The sequence below is a fragment of the Oncorhynchus tshawytscha genome, linkage group LG05 (assembly GCF_018296145.1).
Source record: "Oncorhynchus tshawytscha isolate Ot180627B linkage group LG05, Otsh_v2.0, whole genome shotgun sequence".
NCBI classification, from domain to species: Eukaryota; Metazoa; Chordata; class Actinopteri; order Salmoniformes; family Salmonidae; genus Oncorhynchus; species Oncorhynchus tshawytscha.
The window spans coordinates 69765127-69785694 of NC_056433.1; the positions used below are offsets into that span (position 1 = coordinate 69765127).

At 43.4% G+C, this 20568-nt stretch overlaps 1 protein-coding gene across 4 annotated transcripts in view; it reads left to right on the forward strand.

Moving 5' to 3' along the window:
- LOC112251285 (CMP-N-acetylneuraminate-beta-1,4-galactoside alpha-2,3-sialyltransferase) overlaps positions 1–20568 on the forward strand; it is a 75484-nt gene that overhangs the window by 37620 nt on the left and 17296 nt on the right. For all 4 annotated transcript variants that reach the window (XM_024422194.2, XM_024422191.2, XM_024422192.2 and 1 more), the window contains 3 exons: positions 3320–3383; positions 4013–4108; positions 4341–4527. In XM_024422194.2, the coding sequence (XP_024277962.1) occupies positions 3320–3383; positions 4013–4108; positions 4341–4527 (347 nt within the window). The remainder of the gene's footprint in view (positions 1–3319; positions 3384–4012; positions 4109–4340; positions 4528–20568) is intronic.

Consider the following 20568-nt stretch of genomic DNA (forward strand, 5'->3'; position numbering starts at 1 on the left):
TAGTTAGTCAAATCACAGTTGGATGACCATGAAGAATGGGGAGCTCCTGGTAGAGGATGCTGTTGCCTCGAGAAAGCCAAGTAGCTCACCTACAGGGAGGAGGATGTAGCTATGGGCTCTGGGTCAGTGCTAAGACGAGGGAGAGAACAAATACTGGCCTTATCGAGCAGAACATCACTGCTGCTCCAAGTTATGCAGGGATTAGGCCTCTATGCAGGGATCAGGCCTCTATGCAGGGATCAGGCCTCTATGCAGGGATCAGGCCGCTATGCAGGGATCAGGCCGCTATGCAGGGATCAGGCCGCTATGCAGGGATCAGGCCTCTATGCAGGGAGCAGGCCGCTATGCAGGGATCAGGCCTCTATGCAGGGATCAGGCTGCTATGCAGGAATCAGGCCTCTATGCAGGGATCAGGACTCTATGCAGGGATCAGGCCGCTATGCAGGGATCTGGCTTCTATGCAGGGATCAGGCCGCTATGCAGGGATCAGTCCGCTATGCAGGGATCAGGCCTCTATGCAGGGATCAGGCTGCTATGCAGGGATCAGGCTGCTATGCAGGGATCAGGCCTCTATGCAGGGATCAGGCTGCTATGCAGGGATCAGGCTGCTATGCAGGGATCAGGCCTCTATGCAGGGATCAGGCTGCTATGCAGGGATCAGGCTATGACAGCAAAGCATCAACCTGCCCCGTCTTCCTGCCCCTCACTTATCCGTTCTAAAACAATGAGATCACCCATTTAATTAAAGTGTTTCATCTCATCGAAGTTTTACATAAATATTTTGGGTTCAATATTAATATAATGGAATCTGTTTTAATATAAATCTGGCTAAATGTAGTGATGATAACGAGTGTGTCAGTGCTCTAAATATCTCTGGAAAAGGTATCGAGAGATGGCTGTGTAGTCTATCTCATCATGTTGTGTGTGCAGAACATGTTAAGATCATGTCTTGATGTTCATGGTTCTCGGTATCAGAGGAAGGGTGAAAGCTAGCTAGCGTTCTCGTAGAAATCTGTGACTCTGAGAACTGTGTCCATCAATGTCCTGCCCTTTGGCAGTAGCATTGAGAAGCACCAACACAGCACCACTGTCTGACCGTCACATCCTTCTGCCTACCAGTCACAGGCCCTGATTACCACCCAGTCCCAGGCTTTTGATCCTCACACCGCAAGTATCCCACCCAAACACATGCTAATGGTGTAATGAGTCGCTACAGTATGTAGCCTTGTCTTCAAAACAGCATCAGCTAATCAGTTTTATTTAATTTAACCTTTATTTATACAGGTTATTCTCATTTAAATGTGTTAATCAGTAATAATCAGTGAGGTATTTGTGGCCTGACTGCCTGCCCTCATACTCATGGCTGATCTGAACCAGGAAGTCCAACCAACACAGACTCTCTTCTCCCATCCAACTAACACGTCCTGGGCATTTTCTGTTCTGAGGCTCAGTAGTAGGGCTCCCGAGTGGCGCAGCGGTCTAAGGCACTGTATCTCAGTGCTAAAGGCGTCACTATAGACCTTAGTTAGATTCTAAGCTGTATCACAACCGGCCATGATTGGGAGTCCCATAGGGCAGCACATAATTGTCCCAGCGTCGTCCGGGGGTAGGCCGTCATTGTAAATAAGAATTTGTTCTTAGCTGACTTGCCTAGTTAAATAAATAGGGAAGTTTGTGGGATCACACTGAACATAGGTTATTAAGGTCATACGTAACCCTTCTTTTGATGTTGATCGGTTGGTAGATCTGGTTGGAGTCCTTCATTGTCAGAGATTTGTTTTGTTCTGGAATGTGCCTAGCCTAGGTCCCCCTCCCTTACAGATGGTGATATGGTAGCTTAGCCCTCTCATCTGATATCAGCTGTGTGGTTTGGCTGGAAGGAGAGACAATCTTTCCATCCATCCCGATTGATCTAGTCTGTTTGTATCTGGGATATCACCGCAGTAGTCAACAGCTCGAATGCGTCCCAAATGGCACCCTATTCCCTATATAGTGCACTACTCAATAGCAGTGCACTATATAGGGAAAAGGGTGCGATTTGAGACGTAGCCCTATCTCTCCAGTGTTAGTCACACTACAGATATCCAAGAAATTTTGGACGAAGATGTAACTGTCTCCACAACAATGCTGTTGACAGCTTCTGAGCGACCCTTAATTATTCTATCGTAGATTGTGTCACGGAAATGTGTTATTCGTTTAAATCATGTGTCAAATAGGGACTCTGTTTTTATGGACTGAATCCATAAAAGTTCAAAAATGACTCATGACAAATGAAAAGGTCTGATTCCATAACTCTGTGATTCCATTATTCCATTATGTCCGACTAAAATGTCATCCTTGGGTCATGTGGGAGTACGATTCCATCTTATGATCTCCATTGTATCTGAGAAACAGTATCTAATGACAATTTAATGCCCTGGCAATTTAGTTGAATGTCAATAATCATGAATAGCACGCAACTGCTAGGCTATACAGTCAAATCGTGTGGACTTTCGTCTCGTGTTAAATGGTCCAGCATTTCTGAGCTTACATCTGTTTTCCCAATCATTTTAATCCTGATCCCCTGAATTATAGGGCACGTGTATTTACCCTCATCAATTGCATAGAAAACATCCAGATTGAAGTTATTCTTTACTCTACACTTTTCTTCTTCCTCGAATAACAGTCTAGATAAATAGCCAGTTGTATAGTGTTGTATTGAAAGAACCAGAGCATCTAAGATTCCAGAGGTGTTGTGATGTAACCTCATTCCCTGAGGTCCAAGGATTGTTGCCCGCATCAGCCTGGAGATTGTGCTTGTTTAAAAATGACGTTCCTCTAACCGGGTATTTCTTCGTGTCCTGTCGTTTTCCCTCTCAGTATCTTAAGCTGTATACTGTATTGTTGCGTCCTAAATTGCACCCTTTCCGCTATATAGTGTATTACTTTTGACCCATAGGGCACTGGGCAAACGTAGTGCACTGTATAGGGAATATTGTGCCATTTGGGACTCAGCGCTTCTCTGCTCCGACCCAGGAGGTTACATGCTCTGCATGAGGCCCTGCTCTTACCTCTCTGTCCTGGACTGCCTGCCTGGCCACCCAGATATCTCTGATGGTTGTATAACATAAAGAAGTGTTCACCTCCCCTCTGTCAGCCCACCCAGCCTCTCCTCTGGCTTCATTCCCTGGTTCCTTTATCAAAGTCTTAAAGTCCACCAGGTTTACAACACTACCTTGGTCTCTCTGCTGAGGTGATGATGCAGGGTGGGATTTATGTGTTATTACAGGACTTTCATCTTCCACTCAGATGCTGTGTTTTTCTCCTCTTCTCTCCTCAGAAAAGATCATAGATAATATTCTGACAGCAACGAAGAGCTATGGTCTGGGAGAGGAGCTGGACAGGTATGTCACACCTCAAGCACCATAACAGGTCTATTACAACAACAGGGATGTCTAGGGGAGTTTAAAAGGGTTTATGCCAGGACATTCAGAAAACTCTGGAGCTGTCTCAGAAAAGATATTGTCTGGTCCCAGATCTGTTTGTGCTGTCTTGCCAACTCCTATGGCCAAAACAACCATTAGATATGAGTTGGCTAGAAAGCACAAACAGATCCGGAACCAGGCTAGAAATATGTTTTTCCAATCCAGGACACTTTGCTGAGTAATTTTACTTCCAACATAAGGATTAATGAATTATAATCACACAGGCAGCAGGCAGCTGTTTTGGTAGTTTTATAATTTCACTTCTGGCCAGCATTCTGTCTTTTTAGGTCTTGGTTCTTTCCACAGCCACTAGAATCTGCAGACCTGATTTCATCAACTAAGGAAATTGAGAATGTGTTTATTTTTCCACATGGGATGTAGAACTCAGACTAAACATAGGTCACATTCTCTAAAACATAAGACCCAATAGCGAAAGCTCAACTACATATCATATCACAATCAAATGAATCACTGTGCAGTACTTGGTATGTTCTCACTTCACAAACCTCAGAACTTGTGTTTCTGCTGTTTTTTCCCTGCTCTTCTAGTCAGAGTTGTAAGAAGTGCATCATCATGGGAAATGGTGGTATTCTGGCCAACAAGTCTATGGGTGTGAAGATTGACGAGTACGATGTGATTGCAAGGTCAGTTAAGGCACATTAATTAACACTAGGATTCTTAAATAATCTTCCCTATATTCCTTCCATCCTCTCTCCTCACCTCCTTCTCAAAATCTCTAGAAGAGAACATCCAAAGTTCCTTCCCTCCGATATGTTTTGAGAAGAAGGCAAAGAGAGAGGATGCCAGGAATTGTGGAAAGACAAATTGAGAAAGAGCCCAGGTCCTGTGATTGTGAGAACCCTGTGTGTGTTGCAGGTTGAACGAGGCTCCAGTGTCTGGCTATGAAAAGGATGTGGGCTCCAAGACCACCATGCGTATCACCTACCCAGAGGGAGCCATCCAGAAGACTGAACGCTACGAACAGGACTCCCTCTTCGTCCTCTCTGCCTTCAAAGCTCTCGACTTCAAATGGCTGCGGTCCATAATCTTTAAGGAGAGGCTGGTAAGGGAAATGAGCCCTTTTTCACACTACTGAGTTGAGCCGAACCAAGGCAAGCCAGGCTTGTAATATTAACCCAGCAAACAGGCAACGTTCATATAATGTTAAATAGCGTTCGAATTGAGTCCTAATGTATAGAGAAGACATTATAGCCACCGGATGGGAACTTCCCTGGAGAGCTCTGTCAATGTTTGGAAAACTTGCCATTTTAACCATCACAGAGCGCCCCTACTAATGTTCTGGAAATGCAATGTTTGGTTAACCAGGCTAACCAGTAGAGGGCAGTGGGAAGTTACTGTAGACTTCAGAGAGAATCCTTGGGCTAACTTTACCAAGCCATATGCACCTGTTTGTCCTGTGTGAACTATGGTGTCGCACTGTGCCCAGGAAATATCAGGGTTAAGAAATGGCATCAGATCAGACCCCGTGTGACGATAAGTGGAAGACATTTACCCATCTTTACCACACTGTTTAATTCAATTGGATAATACTAGATAATAGTAGGCTTATATTCTCACTTTGGAACTCAGAACTTGTTGTGACTGGAGAATAATGTGTCATTATACCACTTGTTTGATGAATATGTATGCTGAGTGGAGGAATGGACACATTAGAGGACAAGTGCCAGCGTGCTGCATGTTGTCAGTCTGTGAGACAATCACCAATTGGACATAGTGTGAGCCAGTACTATAGACTAACAGAGTGGATGTCTTTTTATTCAGGCTTAGCTTATAACTTAAACCATTGAAGGGCAGTCCCTTTCTTTTGTGCTACAGGTAGTGTATAGTTCTTCTCTCAGGTGAGGGACAGACACTTAATGATGTAGTTAATTGGCATGTCTCTAAGAGTGAATAACTCCTTATCTCTTTAAGGAGAGTCTCTCTCTCTTTCTCTGTCTCTTATCTGACAATAGTAACGAAAGTGCTTTGTTGCATACATCTGGGCTCCATTGTTGAAGCCCAGTATCTTATGGTACATAGCAGAGGCTGCTGCCGTTACAGCAGTAAGTTTACCTCAAGGACAGTGTGTATGCCCTGTAACTCTACTCCCCCAGCTCTGCTAAAAGTGAGAAACTAGAAACATTATAGTTGTTGTATTATTATCTATCCTTGATGCCTGATTACCCTGATTACCCTGCTTTCATGTACATATAGTATCTCCCTCAAATACCTTGTACCTCTGCACATTGATCTAGTACTCCCTATATATAGCACAATTCTTGTGTATTTGATTTAATTCCTTGTGTTACTTATTTTATTATTATTTCTAAATTCTGCATCGTTGGAAAGGGCTTGTAAGCAAGCATTTCACGGTAAAGTCTACACCTGTTGTATTTGATACATGACAAATAAAAGTTGATTAGATTTTGGGGATTTTGTTGACATACGTGACCAGTTTAAATTTAGCTCTAGAGAATTTGCTTTTTGTTTTCACACACAGTAATTTAGTATTGGATAGTGCTGCTCCGTATACTCAGGTTATGACAGCTTTGAGGGGATGTTTATCAGGATTAGGAGAGGCTTTCTTAGGGAACATGGCCACTTGAGGTCGAAGGAATTGTCCTTAGGGCTCCGAGACAGGATTATGTCAAGGCACAGATCTGGGGAAGGGTACCAAAACATTTCTGCAGCATTGAAGGTCCCCACGAACACAGTGGCCTCCATCATTCTTAAATGGAGGATGTTTGAAACACCTAAGACTCTTCCTAGAGCTGGCTGCCCGGCCAAACTGAGCAATCGGGGGAGAAGGGCCTTGGTCAGGGAGGTGACCAAGAACCCGATGGTCCCTCTGACTGAACTCCAGTTCCTCTGTGGAGATGGGAGAATTTTCCAGAAGGACAACCATCTCTGTAGCATTCTACCAATCAGGCCATTATGTTAGAGTGGCCAGACAGAAGCCACTCCTCAGTAAAAGGCACATGACAGCTCGCTTGGAGTTTGCCTATAGGAACCTAAAGGACTCAGACCATGAGAAACAAGATTCTCTGGTCTAATGAAACCAAGATTGAACTCTTTGGCCTGAATGACAAGCCTCACATCTGGAGGAAACCTGGCACCATCCCTACGGTGAGGCATGGTGGTGGCAGCATCATGCTGTGGGGATGTTTTTCCGTGGCAGGGACTGTGAGACTAATCAGGATCGAGGGAAAGATGAATGGAACAAAGTACAGAGAGATCCTTGATGAAAACCTGCTCCAGAGCTCTCAGGACCTCAGACTGGGGTGAAGGTTCACCTTCCAACAGGACAACGACCCTAAGAACACAGCCAAGACAATGCAGGAGTGACTTTGGGACAAGTCTCTGAATGTCGAGTAACCCAGCCAGAAAACTCCCCAAATACAAGTGTGCCAGGTTTGTAGCATCATACCCAAGAAAACTCTAGGCTATAATTGCTGCCAAAGGTGCTTCAACAAAGCACTGAGTAAAGGGTCTGAATAATGATGTAAATGTGATATTTCCTTTTTTATATATACATTTGCAAACATTTCAAAAAATCTGTTTTTGCTTTGTCATCATGGGGTATTGTGTGTAGATTGATGAGGGGAAAAAACAATATAATCAATTTTAGAATAAGGCTGTAACATAACAAAATGTGGAAAAAGTCCAGGGGTCTGAATAATTTCAGAAATCTCCACAGGATAGTCTGCCCTGCTGTCATTCATTCAGGTTTCTGCAAGCCTACCACACATGAGCAGCTTGCCCCAAGCTTCATTAGACTGTTGGAGCAAGCTTCATTAGACTGTTGGAGCAAGCTTCATTAGACTGTTGGAGCAAGCTTCATTAGACTGTTGGAGCAAGCTTCATTAGACTGTTGGAGCAAGCTTCATTAGACTGTTGGAGCAAGCTTCATTAGACTGTTGGAGCAAGCTTCATTAGACTGTTGGAGCTAGCTTCATTAGACTGTTGGAGCAAGCTTCATTAGACTGTTGGAGCAAGCTTCATTAGACTGTTGGAGCAAGCTTCATTAGACTGTTGGAGCAAGCTTCATTAGACTGTTGGAGCAAGCTTCATTAGACTGTTGGAGCAAGCTTCATTAGACTGTTGGAGCAAGCTTCATTAGACTGTTGGAGCAAGCTTCATTAGACTGTTGGAGCAAGCTTCATTAGACTGTTGGAGCTAGCTTCATTAGACTGTTGGAGCAAGCTTCATTAGACTGTTGGAGCTAGCTTCATTAGACTGTTGGAGCTAGCTTCATTAGACTGTTGGAGCTAGCTTCATTAGACTGTTGGAGCTAGCTTCATTAGACTGTTGGAGCTAGCTTCATTAGACTGTTGGAGCAAGCTTCATTAGACTGTTGGAGCAAGCTTCATTAGACTGTTGGAGCAAGCTTTGCTTTCAGAATGCCTGGCGGGAGGACAGACTGATGGAAGAGTACAATGAGGATAATGGGAGGACAGATGACCTATGAGTTGATATTGTTATTGTGTAATTTCTCTCTCTCTTTAAACCCTGCTTGTAAATGAATATGAATGTGATAATAACAATACATTTTAATCCATAGGTTCCCTCTAATTTAACTCTTTATTACAGACCAGTGAAGGTCAGAGCAGCGTTCTAAGGTTGGGCTCTGACATGGTTTTAAGGTTAGAGGGCTGGGACTGATATGCTTTTGGTCTCTGAGAAGAAAAATGTCTACCTCTGGTTACAGTCACTGTGGTCATTCCTTCATGGTTGAATAGAAATAGAGCACATAGAACATGTTTTTAAACTCAGCAAACCTGATTCTCCCTACCTTCCTCTCTTCATTCTCCATTCTTTAGAGAAGGATGGGTCAGATTCAAATGGTATAGTATTGTATCTGAAAGTAGGCATAAATAAAATAAACATATTGGGGAATGAAGTACGCTTTTCATCCATGTGTATAGGGTCTCCACAGACAGACTCCCTCCTGTCCCTGCTCTGATCACTTTGAACAGGAGGGTGGTCTGAGAGTATAGGGTTCAGAGGGCTGTGGGCTGGCAGACTATGGGATTCAGGGGTCTGATGCACATCAGAGAGCAACAGTAGCTCTGTGAGAGGAGACCTGGGCTCACCTGGCCTGCCCAGTGCCGACAGACAGACAGACGGACGGACGGACGGACGGACAGACGATAGATAAATAAGACTATCACTGGGGTGGTCCTGTGCTCTGAGTCCGTGTCTGGAAGACTTTTCACCCAGTGACAGCCAGGTGGGTGGGTGGGAGGGACAGACAGACAGACAGACAGACAGACAGACAGACAGACAGACAGACAGACAGACAGACAGACAGACAGACAGACAGACAGACAGACAGACAGACAGACAGACAGACAGACAGACAGACAGACAGACAGACAGACAGACAGACAGAGACACTCTGAGTCAGCTAGTCATGACAGTCATACTTCGATTCCTCTACTCTTTCTTTATTGACTCTTTAAATGGCCTTGCGTCTCAAGAAAACACGTCACTTATGTTATTAATTTTGATTTCACCTTTATTTAACTAGAAAAGTCATATAAGAACAAATTTGTATTTACAATGACAGCCTACCAAGAGACAAAAGGCCTCCTGCGGGGACGGGGGCTGGGATTAAAAATGTAGGACAAAACATCACGACAAGAGAGACACCAAAACACTACATAAAGAGAGATCTAGGACAACAACACAGCATTGAAGCAAAACATGACAACACAGTATGGTAGCAACATAACAACAACACAGTAGCGACACAACATGGCAGCAGCACAACATGGTAGTAGCACAACATGGTACAGAAATTGTTAGGCACAGACAACACAAAGGGCAAAAGGGTAGAGACAACAATACATCACGTGAAGCTGCCACAACGGTCAGTACGAGTGTCCAAGATTGAGTCTTTGAATGAAGAGATGGAGATAAAACTGTCCAGTTTGAGTGTTTGTTGCAGCTCGTTCCAGTCGCTAGCTGCAGCGAACTGAAAAGAGGAGCGACCCAGGGATGTGTGTGCTTTGGGGACCTTTAACAGAATGTGACTGGCAGAACAGGTGTTGTATGTGGAGGATGGGGGCTGCTGTAGGTGTCTCAGATAGGGGGGAGTGAGGCCTAAGAGGGTTTTATAAATAAGCATCAACCAGTCTGTCTTGCGACAGGTATACAGAGATGACCAGTTTACAGAGGAGTGCAGTGATGTGTCCTATAAGGAGCATTGGTGGCAAATCTGTTGACCGAATGGTAAAGAACATCTAGCCACTCGAGAGCACCCTTACCTGCCGATCTATAAATTACATCTCCCTAATCTAGCATGGGTAGGATGGTCATCTGAATCAGGGTTAGTTTGGCAGCTGGGGTGAAAGAGGAGCGATTATGATACAGGAAACCAAGTCTAGATTTAACTTTATCTTGCAGCTTTGATATGTGCTGAGAGAAGGACAGTGTACCGTCTAGCCATACTCCCAAGTACTTGTATGAGGTGACATAATATAATAACAATAGATTTGCTTGTCATGTATGGAGCTGTAGTAAAGTCTTTCAATGAATTTAGGACAAAGTAACATAGCCCTGGATACTACTGTATACATTAGTTTCACACTGTATGGCATGTACACAGTATAATCACAGAGTTTATAAACCCTGAGGTGCAACATCGCCAGAAACAGACCAAGCAGACCAGGCCAGAGTTTGAGAAGCAAATGAAAGAAGTGAAAAATTCTTCTTTAGTTAGTTAATTTTCTATAAATCTAAGTGCACAACCTAGATTCAAGTCAATGTCTTAAGGAGTTGAACATGTTATTACTCCAACCTCACGAAAGTGTGAAACTGACACGTTTTCATTTTCATCAAAACAACTTGATATTGCAGCAGTGGCTTTGATTTGACAGCCTGCACATGTGCAGTTTGGAGTGAGGCGACCTTTCGACCCGGGGACCTGTTTCTGCGCGTGAGCTTAGCTAGTCAACGTCGCCATGACATCGCCTACAAACATTCTTGGGGATTTCTACAGTTTCATCCTATCTTCATGCTGTACTGTCTTTGGTATAATGTATGATTTAGTAATCTGAGGATATGGAGTAAATGTGTAAGGCTTGACACTAGCGCTTCTACCAGTACACAGTCAAAATAGACAAACAATGTTGTATTAAAGATTCAATCCTTAGAAATTCATTATGAGACCAGCCTCATTCATAAGCTTTTAGAAGGAGGGAGCTCAAGTTGCGACTCATACTACTGCTAGGCTGCAATTACCAGACGAGTAGACACACACACACACACACACACACACACAATTGTCAGTGGTTCTGAATGAGGGAGAGTGTTGGCTGGCAGTAGCCTGATTGTACATAGATAACAGTAGTGTAGACAGAGGCAGGGACTGAGTGGTTGCATTGTACTATGAAGAGCACCAATTACTCTCATGGCCTACTCATAGAAGGGTACAACTCTAGCCTCAGTGTTCTCCAGGGTCAAAGTGCGCCTCATTTAATACAATGCACGCATCCCACATGACACCCTATTTCCTTTATTGTGCACTACTTTTGACAAGAGCCCTATATAGGGAATAGAGTGTCATTTGGGACGCATCCTGTGCTAAAATGCAAAGTATTCTTTTGAACCAAGGGGGAATTTATCACATCAGTGTGGTTGGTACAGTTTCACTGAATACTGCTGTGACTGTATGCATATGAGGTGTCTAGCTATTTGATCCTCCCTCCCCTCCTCTGTACAGATGGGTTACAGACCTGGGTTCAAATAGTACTGGTTTTCTTTTATATACTTTGGAGTGTTTGATTTTGCCTGGTCTGGAGTGCCAGATGGTCAGGGAGGGTTTGCACTTTTGGGAGTATTCCATTGTTTCCATTTCAGCCAGAGCAAGCTCAATCAAGTGCATAGAAAGTATTTAAAAGAAAATGAACCCTGTTTGAACCCAGATAGGTCTGTTGGGTTTCCCATCCCACTGGCCGTTTCTCTCTGAGTGAGTACGGGTTGAGAGGAGAGGAGGTGTTGGGTTGCCTTCTCAGTTAGACAACAAAATGGTTCCCGTTACACAGGATTACCAGCTGGCCTTTCAGTTAGAAGCTTAGAGCTGGAGCAGAGTGATGATGCTACGCTAACATCTTACACCAGTGGCAGCTGGTGGAGGGAGGATGGGCTCTTTATAATGGCTGGAATGGAAAGGTACCAAACATGGATGTTGTGATTTAAAGCGACATACCAGCGATGTGTTGTTTTTAACTGCAGCAAGACCAACATACTTGACTACTGTGTTGTGTGGTAACACATCTCAGTCCCAGGCCAGGTATCCCAGTAACTGGTCCTACACAGCCCGTCAGGAATGCTCCTTGAGCCTTAGCTAATTACCCTAATGGACAGAGTTATATTGATACAGCAGGGTCTTTTTGCTTTTCTGTTTTTTCATCTGTGTTTTTAATGCCCCTGACCTATCCCTCTCCTCTCGGTACCTCTCGTCAGGGTAATGCGTTCTTCATTTTTTAATGAACAATTTATTAACAACAAAAAGGACATGATATGACAAATACAGACTATTATAAACATAATATAAAACCAGATAATGATATGAGACACCAAAAACAATATCATTTTTAAAATTAAAATAAATAATAGCACCACTGCTACACTACATTAACAACTGACTTCAGATACATTTCACTTCTATTTATTTATTTTTTACTTTATTTATAGATGTTCCAATATGAGAACAAAAACAGTACAACCTCAACCCCTAAATCTTACATCCATCCATCCTGCCCTTCCACCCACCCTTCCCTCCAATCCACCCTTCCTCCCGCCCTCCAATCCACCCACCCCTCCCTCCAATCCACCCAACCTCCCTCCCTCCCTCCAATCCACCCACCCCAGCCTCCAATCCACCCTCCCTCCCTCCAATCCACCCTCTAATCCACCCTCCCTCCAATCCACCCACCAACCAAGGCATCATACAAAGATATACTATTAAAGTCAATTAAATAGGACAGAAACAAACAGAAAAACAGTAAAATAAACAAAAACAATGGAAAAAGTTAAATAAAATTCATATCAGCACAAATGGCCACTAAAACAGACATGACAGCTTACCAAAATATGCAAGTTCCACTAAGTAAAAGACAGGCTCTCCACATATTGTATTAATGGAGCCTAGGTTAAGTCAAACTTCTGTTGGGACCCAAGCACAGTGTACCTGACCTTCTCCAGAGACAGAGATGACATCACTTCCTTAACCCACTGCATAAAGGAAGGCAGCTTTGCATACTTCCAGTGAAAGAGGACTTAGCGGCGAGCTAGTAGCGAGACAAATGCGAGGCTTGGTAGCATTCTGGTCTCGGAAAAGTACCCCAAAAAATGGCATTGAACGGGTTGGGGCTAACAGTTGTATTACACATATGTGAGAATGCATCAAAACTGGGGTCCCAGAGGCCACTCAAAGAGTGTGGCCTGGAAGCCACTCAAAGATAATTTTTTTAAATTTATTTTAATTTTATTTCACCTTTATTTAACCAGGTAGGCTAGTTGAGAACAAGTTCTCATTTACAACTGTGACCTGGCCAAGATAGAGCACAGCAGTTTGACACATACAACAACACAGAGTTACACATGGAATAAACAAACATACAGTCAAAAATACAGTAGAAAAAAAGAACAGTCTATATACAGTGAGTGCAAATGAGGTAAGATAAGAGAGAATAAATAGGCCATGGTGGCGAATTAATTACAATATAGCAATTAGACACTGGAATGGTAGATGTGCAGAAGATGAATGTGCAAGTAGAGATACTGGGGTGCAAAGGAGCAAGATAAATAAATAAATACAATATGGGGATAAGGTAGTTGGATGGGCTGTTTACAGATGGGCTATGTACAGGTGCTCTGATCTGTAAGCTGCTCTGACAGCTGGTGCTTAAAGCTAGTGAGGGAGGTAAGAGTCTCCAGCTTCAGAGATTTTGCAGTTTGTTCCAGTCATTGGCAGCAGAGAACTGGAAGGAGGAAGAATTGGCTTTGGGGGTGACCAATGAGATATACCTGCTGGAGCGAGTGCTACGGGTGGGTGCTGCTATGGTGACCAGTGAGCTGAGGTAAGGTGGAGCTTTACCTAGCAGAGACTTGTAGATGACCTGGAGCCAGTGGGTTTGGCGACGAGTATGAAGCGATGGCCAGCCAACGAGAGCGTACAGGTTGCAGTGGTGGGTAATATATGGGGCTTTGGTAACAAAACGGATGGCACTGTGATAGACTACATCCAATTTGTTGAGAAGAGTGTTGGAGGCTATTTTGTAAATGACATCGCCGAAGTCGAGGATCGGTAGGATGGTCAGTTTTACTAGAGTATGTTTGGCAGCATGAGTGAAGGATGCTTGTTATGAAATAGGAAGCCGATTCTAGATTTAATTTTGGATTGGAGAGTATTTAATGTGAGTCTGGAAGGAGAGTTTACAGTCTAGCCAGACACCTAGGTATTTGTAGTTGTCCACATGTTCTAAGTCAGAACCGTCCAGAGTAGTGATACTGGACGGGCGGGCAGGTGCGGGCAGTGATCGGTTGAAGCATTTAGTTTTACTTGCATTTAAGAGCAGTTGGAGGCCACGGAAGGAGAGTTCTTTGGCATTGAAGCTCATCTGGAGGTGTCCAAAGAAGGGCCAGAGGTATACAGAATGGTGTTGTCTGCGTAGAGGTGGATCAGAGAATCACCAGCAGCGAGAGCGATATGTAACTGGAAAGAGTTGATATGAGGCCATTTGTTAAAACGTAGGCATAAGAAGTGTCATATAAAGTTTTTTCTCCCCAAAGCCAAATCGTGTAAGATATTCAAAAAGGTAGCCCCATTCCACACAGTCAAAGGTCTTGGCAACATCTAATGACAAAGCAATTGTTGGAGCGCTTGAGTCCTGGACAGCACACTATATGTTGATCAGCCTTCTAAGGTTATCTGAGCTATAAGGGTGGGGGATAAAGCCAGTCTGATCCAGGTTGATGATACTACCAATGAGCGTAGACAATCTGTTTGAATGCACCTTTGCTAAGATCTTTTCATCATAATTAATAAGAGAAATCGGCTAATATCCACTCGGATCAAGTGGATCTTTCCCTTTTTTGTGGATAAGAGAGATAATTGCTGTATGCATGGAAGAGAGTAAAGATGCAACTTTATATGCATCATTACATAACTCTATCAAAGTTGGAGTAATAATTGTCTGACACTTTGTATAAAAGTCAGAAGGGAGGCCATCTAACCCAGGAGACTTGTTAGAAGGCGTATTATTGATAACATGAGAGATCTCTTCAACCTTAAGCGGTGCATATAAATCATCTCTATCCTTATCTTGAGTTGTGGTAAATTCAGGTCTGCAAAAAAGCTATCAAACTTTTATTTGTCCAGTATGTTCTGTGATGTATAAAGGGTGTTGTAGAAGCCTCTAAACTCCTCATTTATCTGCTTTGACGAGGTAGAAATTGAACACTTTTGCAACCGTATGCCAGCTATATGGTTCCTACTGTTTTGCTGCTTCAGTCTGTATGTCAACAAGCGGCCAGGTTTTTCACCCATCTCCCAATAAGATTGATTAATGTGGAACAGTGAATTATCAAGCTTTTTTATGATATAATCTATGAAGCTTAAATTTAGTAGCAATTATCTTGTTTAACATAGTTGTGTCTGTTTTGGGAGTATGAAGTGTCAAGCAGCTGAAGCTCACATTGTAGTTCGGTGGAGTGTAGATTGGCAGTCCTTTTCCTGAATGAAGCATAAGATATAATCCTCCCCCTCAATTTGACATAGTACTTTCCTATCTCTTGTTAGTTTGCTCAAAAAGAGACATCTAATCACTATTCATTTAGATGAATATGCTATATTTTAACAGAGTCCTGTTCAAGCACCATATGCAGCTCCTAGGAGTCTGTAAAAACTGGGAAAGGCATCTGAACACTGGAGCATGGTCCTAAATGACTATATTACCTATTGTAGACCTGAGAGAGATATCCACTAGCAACTGTGAGATTAGGAAGTAATCAATCCTAGTGTAAACATTGTGGGTGGGAGAAAGAAAGAATAGTCCCTCCCACCTGGGTGTATTGAGTTTGAAATATAATTTAAGCCTAAATCCCTAGCTGGTAGTCTTATTGCAGCTGCTGATTTACTCTCCAGACTATTTCTAGGCTGAGACCTGTCCAGATCCTTGTCTAGAATCTGGTTAAAATCACCCACCAATAATATTGGGATGTCACCCAGTTCTAAGAGAGTTTGAGAAACAAATTGGGCCTGTTTGCATTAGGTGCATATATATTCCAGAGAACAACTGAACGACCATCTGAATCATTTAGCGGTTAGTTTCAGTAAAGTTCATGGCCTTATGTATGAGAATAGATACTCCCCTGCTTTGGTCTGTACCCGGGCTAGAGAAAGCCTTTCCCACCGAAGAGCATTTTACTTTTTCTGATTCCTTTTTATTCAGATGTGTCTCTTGGACAAAAGCTATATCCAACTATATCCAAAAGCTATATCCAGCTATATCCAACAGTTTTTATTTTTCTTGTTTATATGGTTTTAACCCTTTAAGGTTCCAGTTAGCTCATTTGAATTAAGCTATGTTGGTCATTGAGTTATAAAGAAGTCATAATAAGCGAATGTGTAACAACCTATACAGTATACCAGTATTACAGTGGTGTAGATCTCCATGGCAATAAAGAAAAACAAACCTAAGAAAAAAACATAAAAACGTACGTGTGTAGAACTAAGTAGACTCCCAGCCAAACCTAAGGCTCTGGGGAGAAACAACACAAACCAACACATAGATGGGATTGATGAACTTGACAGTTACCCAAACTGTAATACCTTTTTGGGACATAGTTAGCATTTTATTTACAAAAATTCAAGGCTCTGTCACACACAAGGCTATTGTGCTTTGTCGCCGCTTACTGGCAAACGATAGTAACGTATTGAATTGACACTTCATGTTCAAATAGAGCCAATCAGAGGAAATGTGATTGGAAGAATCATTTTAATCTGAAGGCCCTTAAAAAATGAAAAACAAATTGCCTACGGAGAATGAACTCGATCCCCCTCGATTGTAGATCCGTTTTACTTGTTTGAATGCCATCCTCCAGTCGTTAACTCGTTTAGAATAGTCTGGGAAGAACATAATTGTAGATCCCTGCCATGTCACCTGTCTCTTCTCTCTCGCTGCTCTGAGAATTTCATCCTTCAACCGATAATGTAGCAATGATGGGCGGCGAACGGCGTCCCTCTTTCAGCTCTCTTCTGGGCGGGCCTGTGGGGACTCTATGTGCCCTCTGAATCTTAAGTGGCCTCTCAAACTGGCATTCCAGCATATTCAGGATTTCCCTCCGAAAGAACTGTATCATGTCTTTGTTTTCTGCCATGTTCTGTTATCCAAATTATCAACCAGGTCTTGTAATTTTTGCAATTCCTTCTGGATTCTACCCAACCTTTCATTGTGACGGCGCCAAACTCCAATGTTGCAACACGGTCCTCTGCTTCACTTACGCGGGTGGTCAGTGTATCGATTTCCCCTTCTATTTCATTCATCGTGGTCTTGATTTCTGACGTGTCTTGTTCAATATTTTGGGTGGACAAACTCACTTCTCTGATATCGGAGGTAAGAAAGGTCAGGGTGGGCTCGCAAGTTGCAGTGTCTGGTGTAGCTGGCCTACCAAATTTCTATCAGCATGTTAAATGTGCAATCAGAGGGAGAAAAACTCTGGACCACCTTTACTCCACCACCTTTATTCCACACACTGGCCCGTAGGCAGCCTCCATTTTCTTGCTAAGCTTGGATGGTTTTGTCTGCAGGGAATCCTTTGCGAGCTGTGATTTGCGGCTGTCCCGGTTAGACATTTGTTATTTTTGGTTGTAACAAAATTTGCCTTTGACTTGTATGAGTATAACTATGCCCCAAAATGGGTAAATATCATTGCCAAAACCAATTTACTGTTGTGTTCGATGGAGCTGCTCAACTACACAGCCATCCTCGCCAAGAGCACACGTGACCTCTTCCAGAGTAATGCTTTCACTGGGGCTGTTTGAACCTTGTTGGGCGGCAGGTGGCCTAGCGGTTAGAGCGTTGGGCCTGTAGAAAGATTCCCAGTTCAAAACCCTGAACCGACGAGCTGAAAAACCTGTCGTTCCGGCCTTGAGCAAGGCAGTTAACCGCCTATTACAGCCCCTTGCACCTCTCTTATTCAGAGGGGTTGGGTTAAAAGAGAAAGTCAAGTTTCGGTTGGACTTTGTGTGCAATGATTTTAAAAAAAACATTTATGTATTATCCGTTTTGTCATATTTTTCATTGTCTTATTTTGCATTCAAATCCCCCACTCCTAACTCATGTTTTTTAAAATCTAATTTAAAGTACATGACCAAAAGTATGTAGACACCTGCTCGTCAAACATCTCATTCCGAAATCATATGGAGTTGGTCCCCCCTTTGCTGCTACAACAGCATTCACTCTTCTGGGAAGGCTTTCCACTAGATGTTGCTTCCATTCAGCCACAATAGCATTAGTGAGGTCTGGCACTGATGTTGGGCGATTAGGCCTGGCTCGCAGTTGGCGTTCCAATTCATCCCAAAGGTGTCAGATGGGGTTGAGGTCAGGGCTCTGTGTAGGCCAGTCAAGTTCTTCAACACCGATCTTGACAAACCATTTCTGTATGGACCTCGCTTTGCCATGCTGAAACAGGAACGGCCTTCCCCAAACTGTTGCCACAAAATTGGAAGCACAGAATCGACTAGAATGTCTTTTTATGCTGTAGCATTAATATTTCCTTTCACTGGAACTAAGGGGCCTAGACCAAACCATGAAAAACAGACCCAGACCATTATTCCTCCTCCACCAAACTTTAGACTTGGCACCATGCATTGGGGCAGGTAGTGTTCTCCTGACATCCGCCAAACCCAGATTCGTCCGTTAGACTGCCAGGTGGTGAAGCGTGATTCATCACTCCAGAGAACACGTTTCCACTGCTCCAGAGTCCAATGGCAGTGAGATTTACACTACTCCAGCCGACGCTTGGCATTGCGCATGGTGATCTTAGGTTTGTGTGCTGGTGCTCAACCATGGAAAACCATTCCATGAAGCTCCCTACGAACAGTTCGTGTGCTGACGTTGCTTCCAGAGGCAGTTTGGTAGTGAGTGCTGCAACCGAGGACAGACTATTTTTACGCGCTTCACACTCGGTAGTCCTGTTCTGTGAGCCTACCATTTCACTGCTGAGTCGTTGTTGCTCCTGAACGTTTCCACTTCACAATAACAGCACTTACAGTTGACTGGGTCAGCTCTAGCAGGGCAGAAATTTGACGAACTGACCTGTTGCAAAGGTTGCATCCTATGATGGTGCCACGTTAAAAGTCACTGAGCTCTTGAGTAAGACCATTCTACTGTCAATGTTTATCTATGGAGATTGCATGGTTTGTGGCTGATTTTATACACCTGTCAGCAATGGGTGTCGCTGAAATAACCAAATCCACTCATTTGAAGGGGTGTCCAAATACTTTTGTATATACAGTGTATCTGAAATCTTATCTAAGAGTAGTTTGTGGTCATATCGTGACTCATCTGATCATGCTGTTGTTCTTATGTAGTCTTTTCGCCTAGAGTTTATGACCATGCCGTGCAGAAATCTTATTGGCATAATACAAAAATCACCATCAGAATCCATCTGTTTCAGTTAGATACTTCTGTTGTGCATGGGCTGCGTCTCAATCTAACACATCCGCTGATGTCGGCCTTCTGCTTCTGCGTTGGCAGGTGGCAGAGCTACAACTGTGTTTGTCAGACCAGGAGACATCCCAAAAATCAGTCTTCCCATGAAAACGTTTGTGGGGTACAAATGATTTGGGCTACGAACTATGACCCCACCCCGAGACTCTCACAAATACAAATGTGTTCTCCGTTTTGCTCATGAGACTCATCTGAAGGTAACCCAGTACAGACCGGTAAAAAATAAATGAAAAAAGGAATAGGCTTTTTGGACCCCCCAAAGACTTAGAATCTTAGGGGTAGGGGAATTACTAGCCACATGTCAGAGAGTGAGACGGTTGTTTTGTGCTTCGTTTGGTTTCCATCTGTTTCTGATATCGGTAATTTCCTCACACTTTATCACTTCTTTATTACCAGGGAAACCACAGACGGGTTCTGCGTCCCAAATGGCACCACATTCCCTATTTAGGGCACTACTTTTGACCAGGGCTCTCGTCAAAAGCATTGGAGTTCTGACACTTCTTTTCTTAATTCTAGAATCTCTACCACGGAAATGGGAAAAATAAAGTAAGGGTTAGGTTCGTGCCAGCCGAGGCCAATTAGCCATGGTATTTATTTGTGGTTGGAGGCTTGACATGACTCATGGAATGGGATGGGTTTTGTCAAAAGGAATCAAAGAAAATATTATTCCTATTGGATAAACAGACGTTCAGCTGGCTTTTATCTACTCCAGAACATTCTCCCTTTGAAGGAAAAACCAAAACAATGCTTCTGTAGCTGTAGCTTCATGGAGATGACGTTACTTCTGTGTTGGGTTAGATTGCCAAGTTAGTTATCTAAGCGTGCGGTACCTAGGCCTACATGGAAGGGCAACAAATCTCTCTTTTGGACAAAATAAAAAATAGATGATAAATGGCCTGTGCTGTGAGGTGTTCTTTACTTGTCTTTTATAAACCCCTAGCCCGTAAAAGGAACCCCACGTGGCCCGTAAAAGTCACAGGGCTCCCTGAACTGGTCTGGGGTTCTCTGCAACTCCTCTATGAAGTATACAGTATCTGCTTGGTGCAGGAGAGGGCCTCACAGAAAACAGCCCTGATTTCCTGTACGTCCTCCCACCCCAGTAGGCTAGGCTATGAGCTGGAACTTGGTGGCCTCACACAATTCCAACTCCATCATCAAGTTTGCTGACGACTCGACAGTAGTAAGCCTGAGTTACAGGGAGAAGGTAGGCATTCTGATGGTGTGGTGCCAGGTAAACAACCTCTCCCTTAACGTTAGCAAAACAAAAGAGCTGATTGTGAACTTCAGGAGGAACCAGGCTGGACAAGCCCCCATCCTCATCAACAGGGCCGCCATAGAGACGGTCAATAACTTCAAATTCC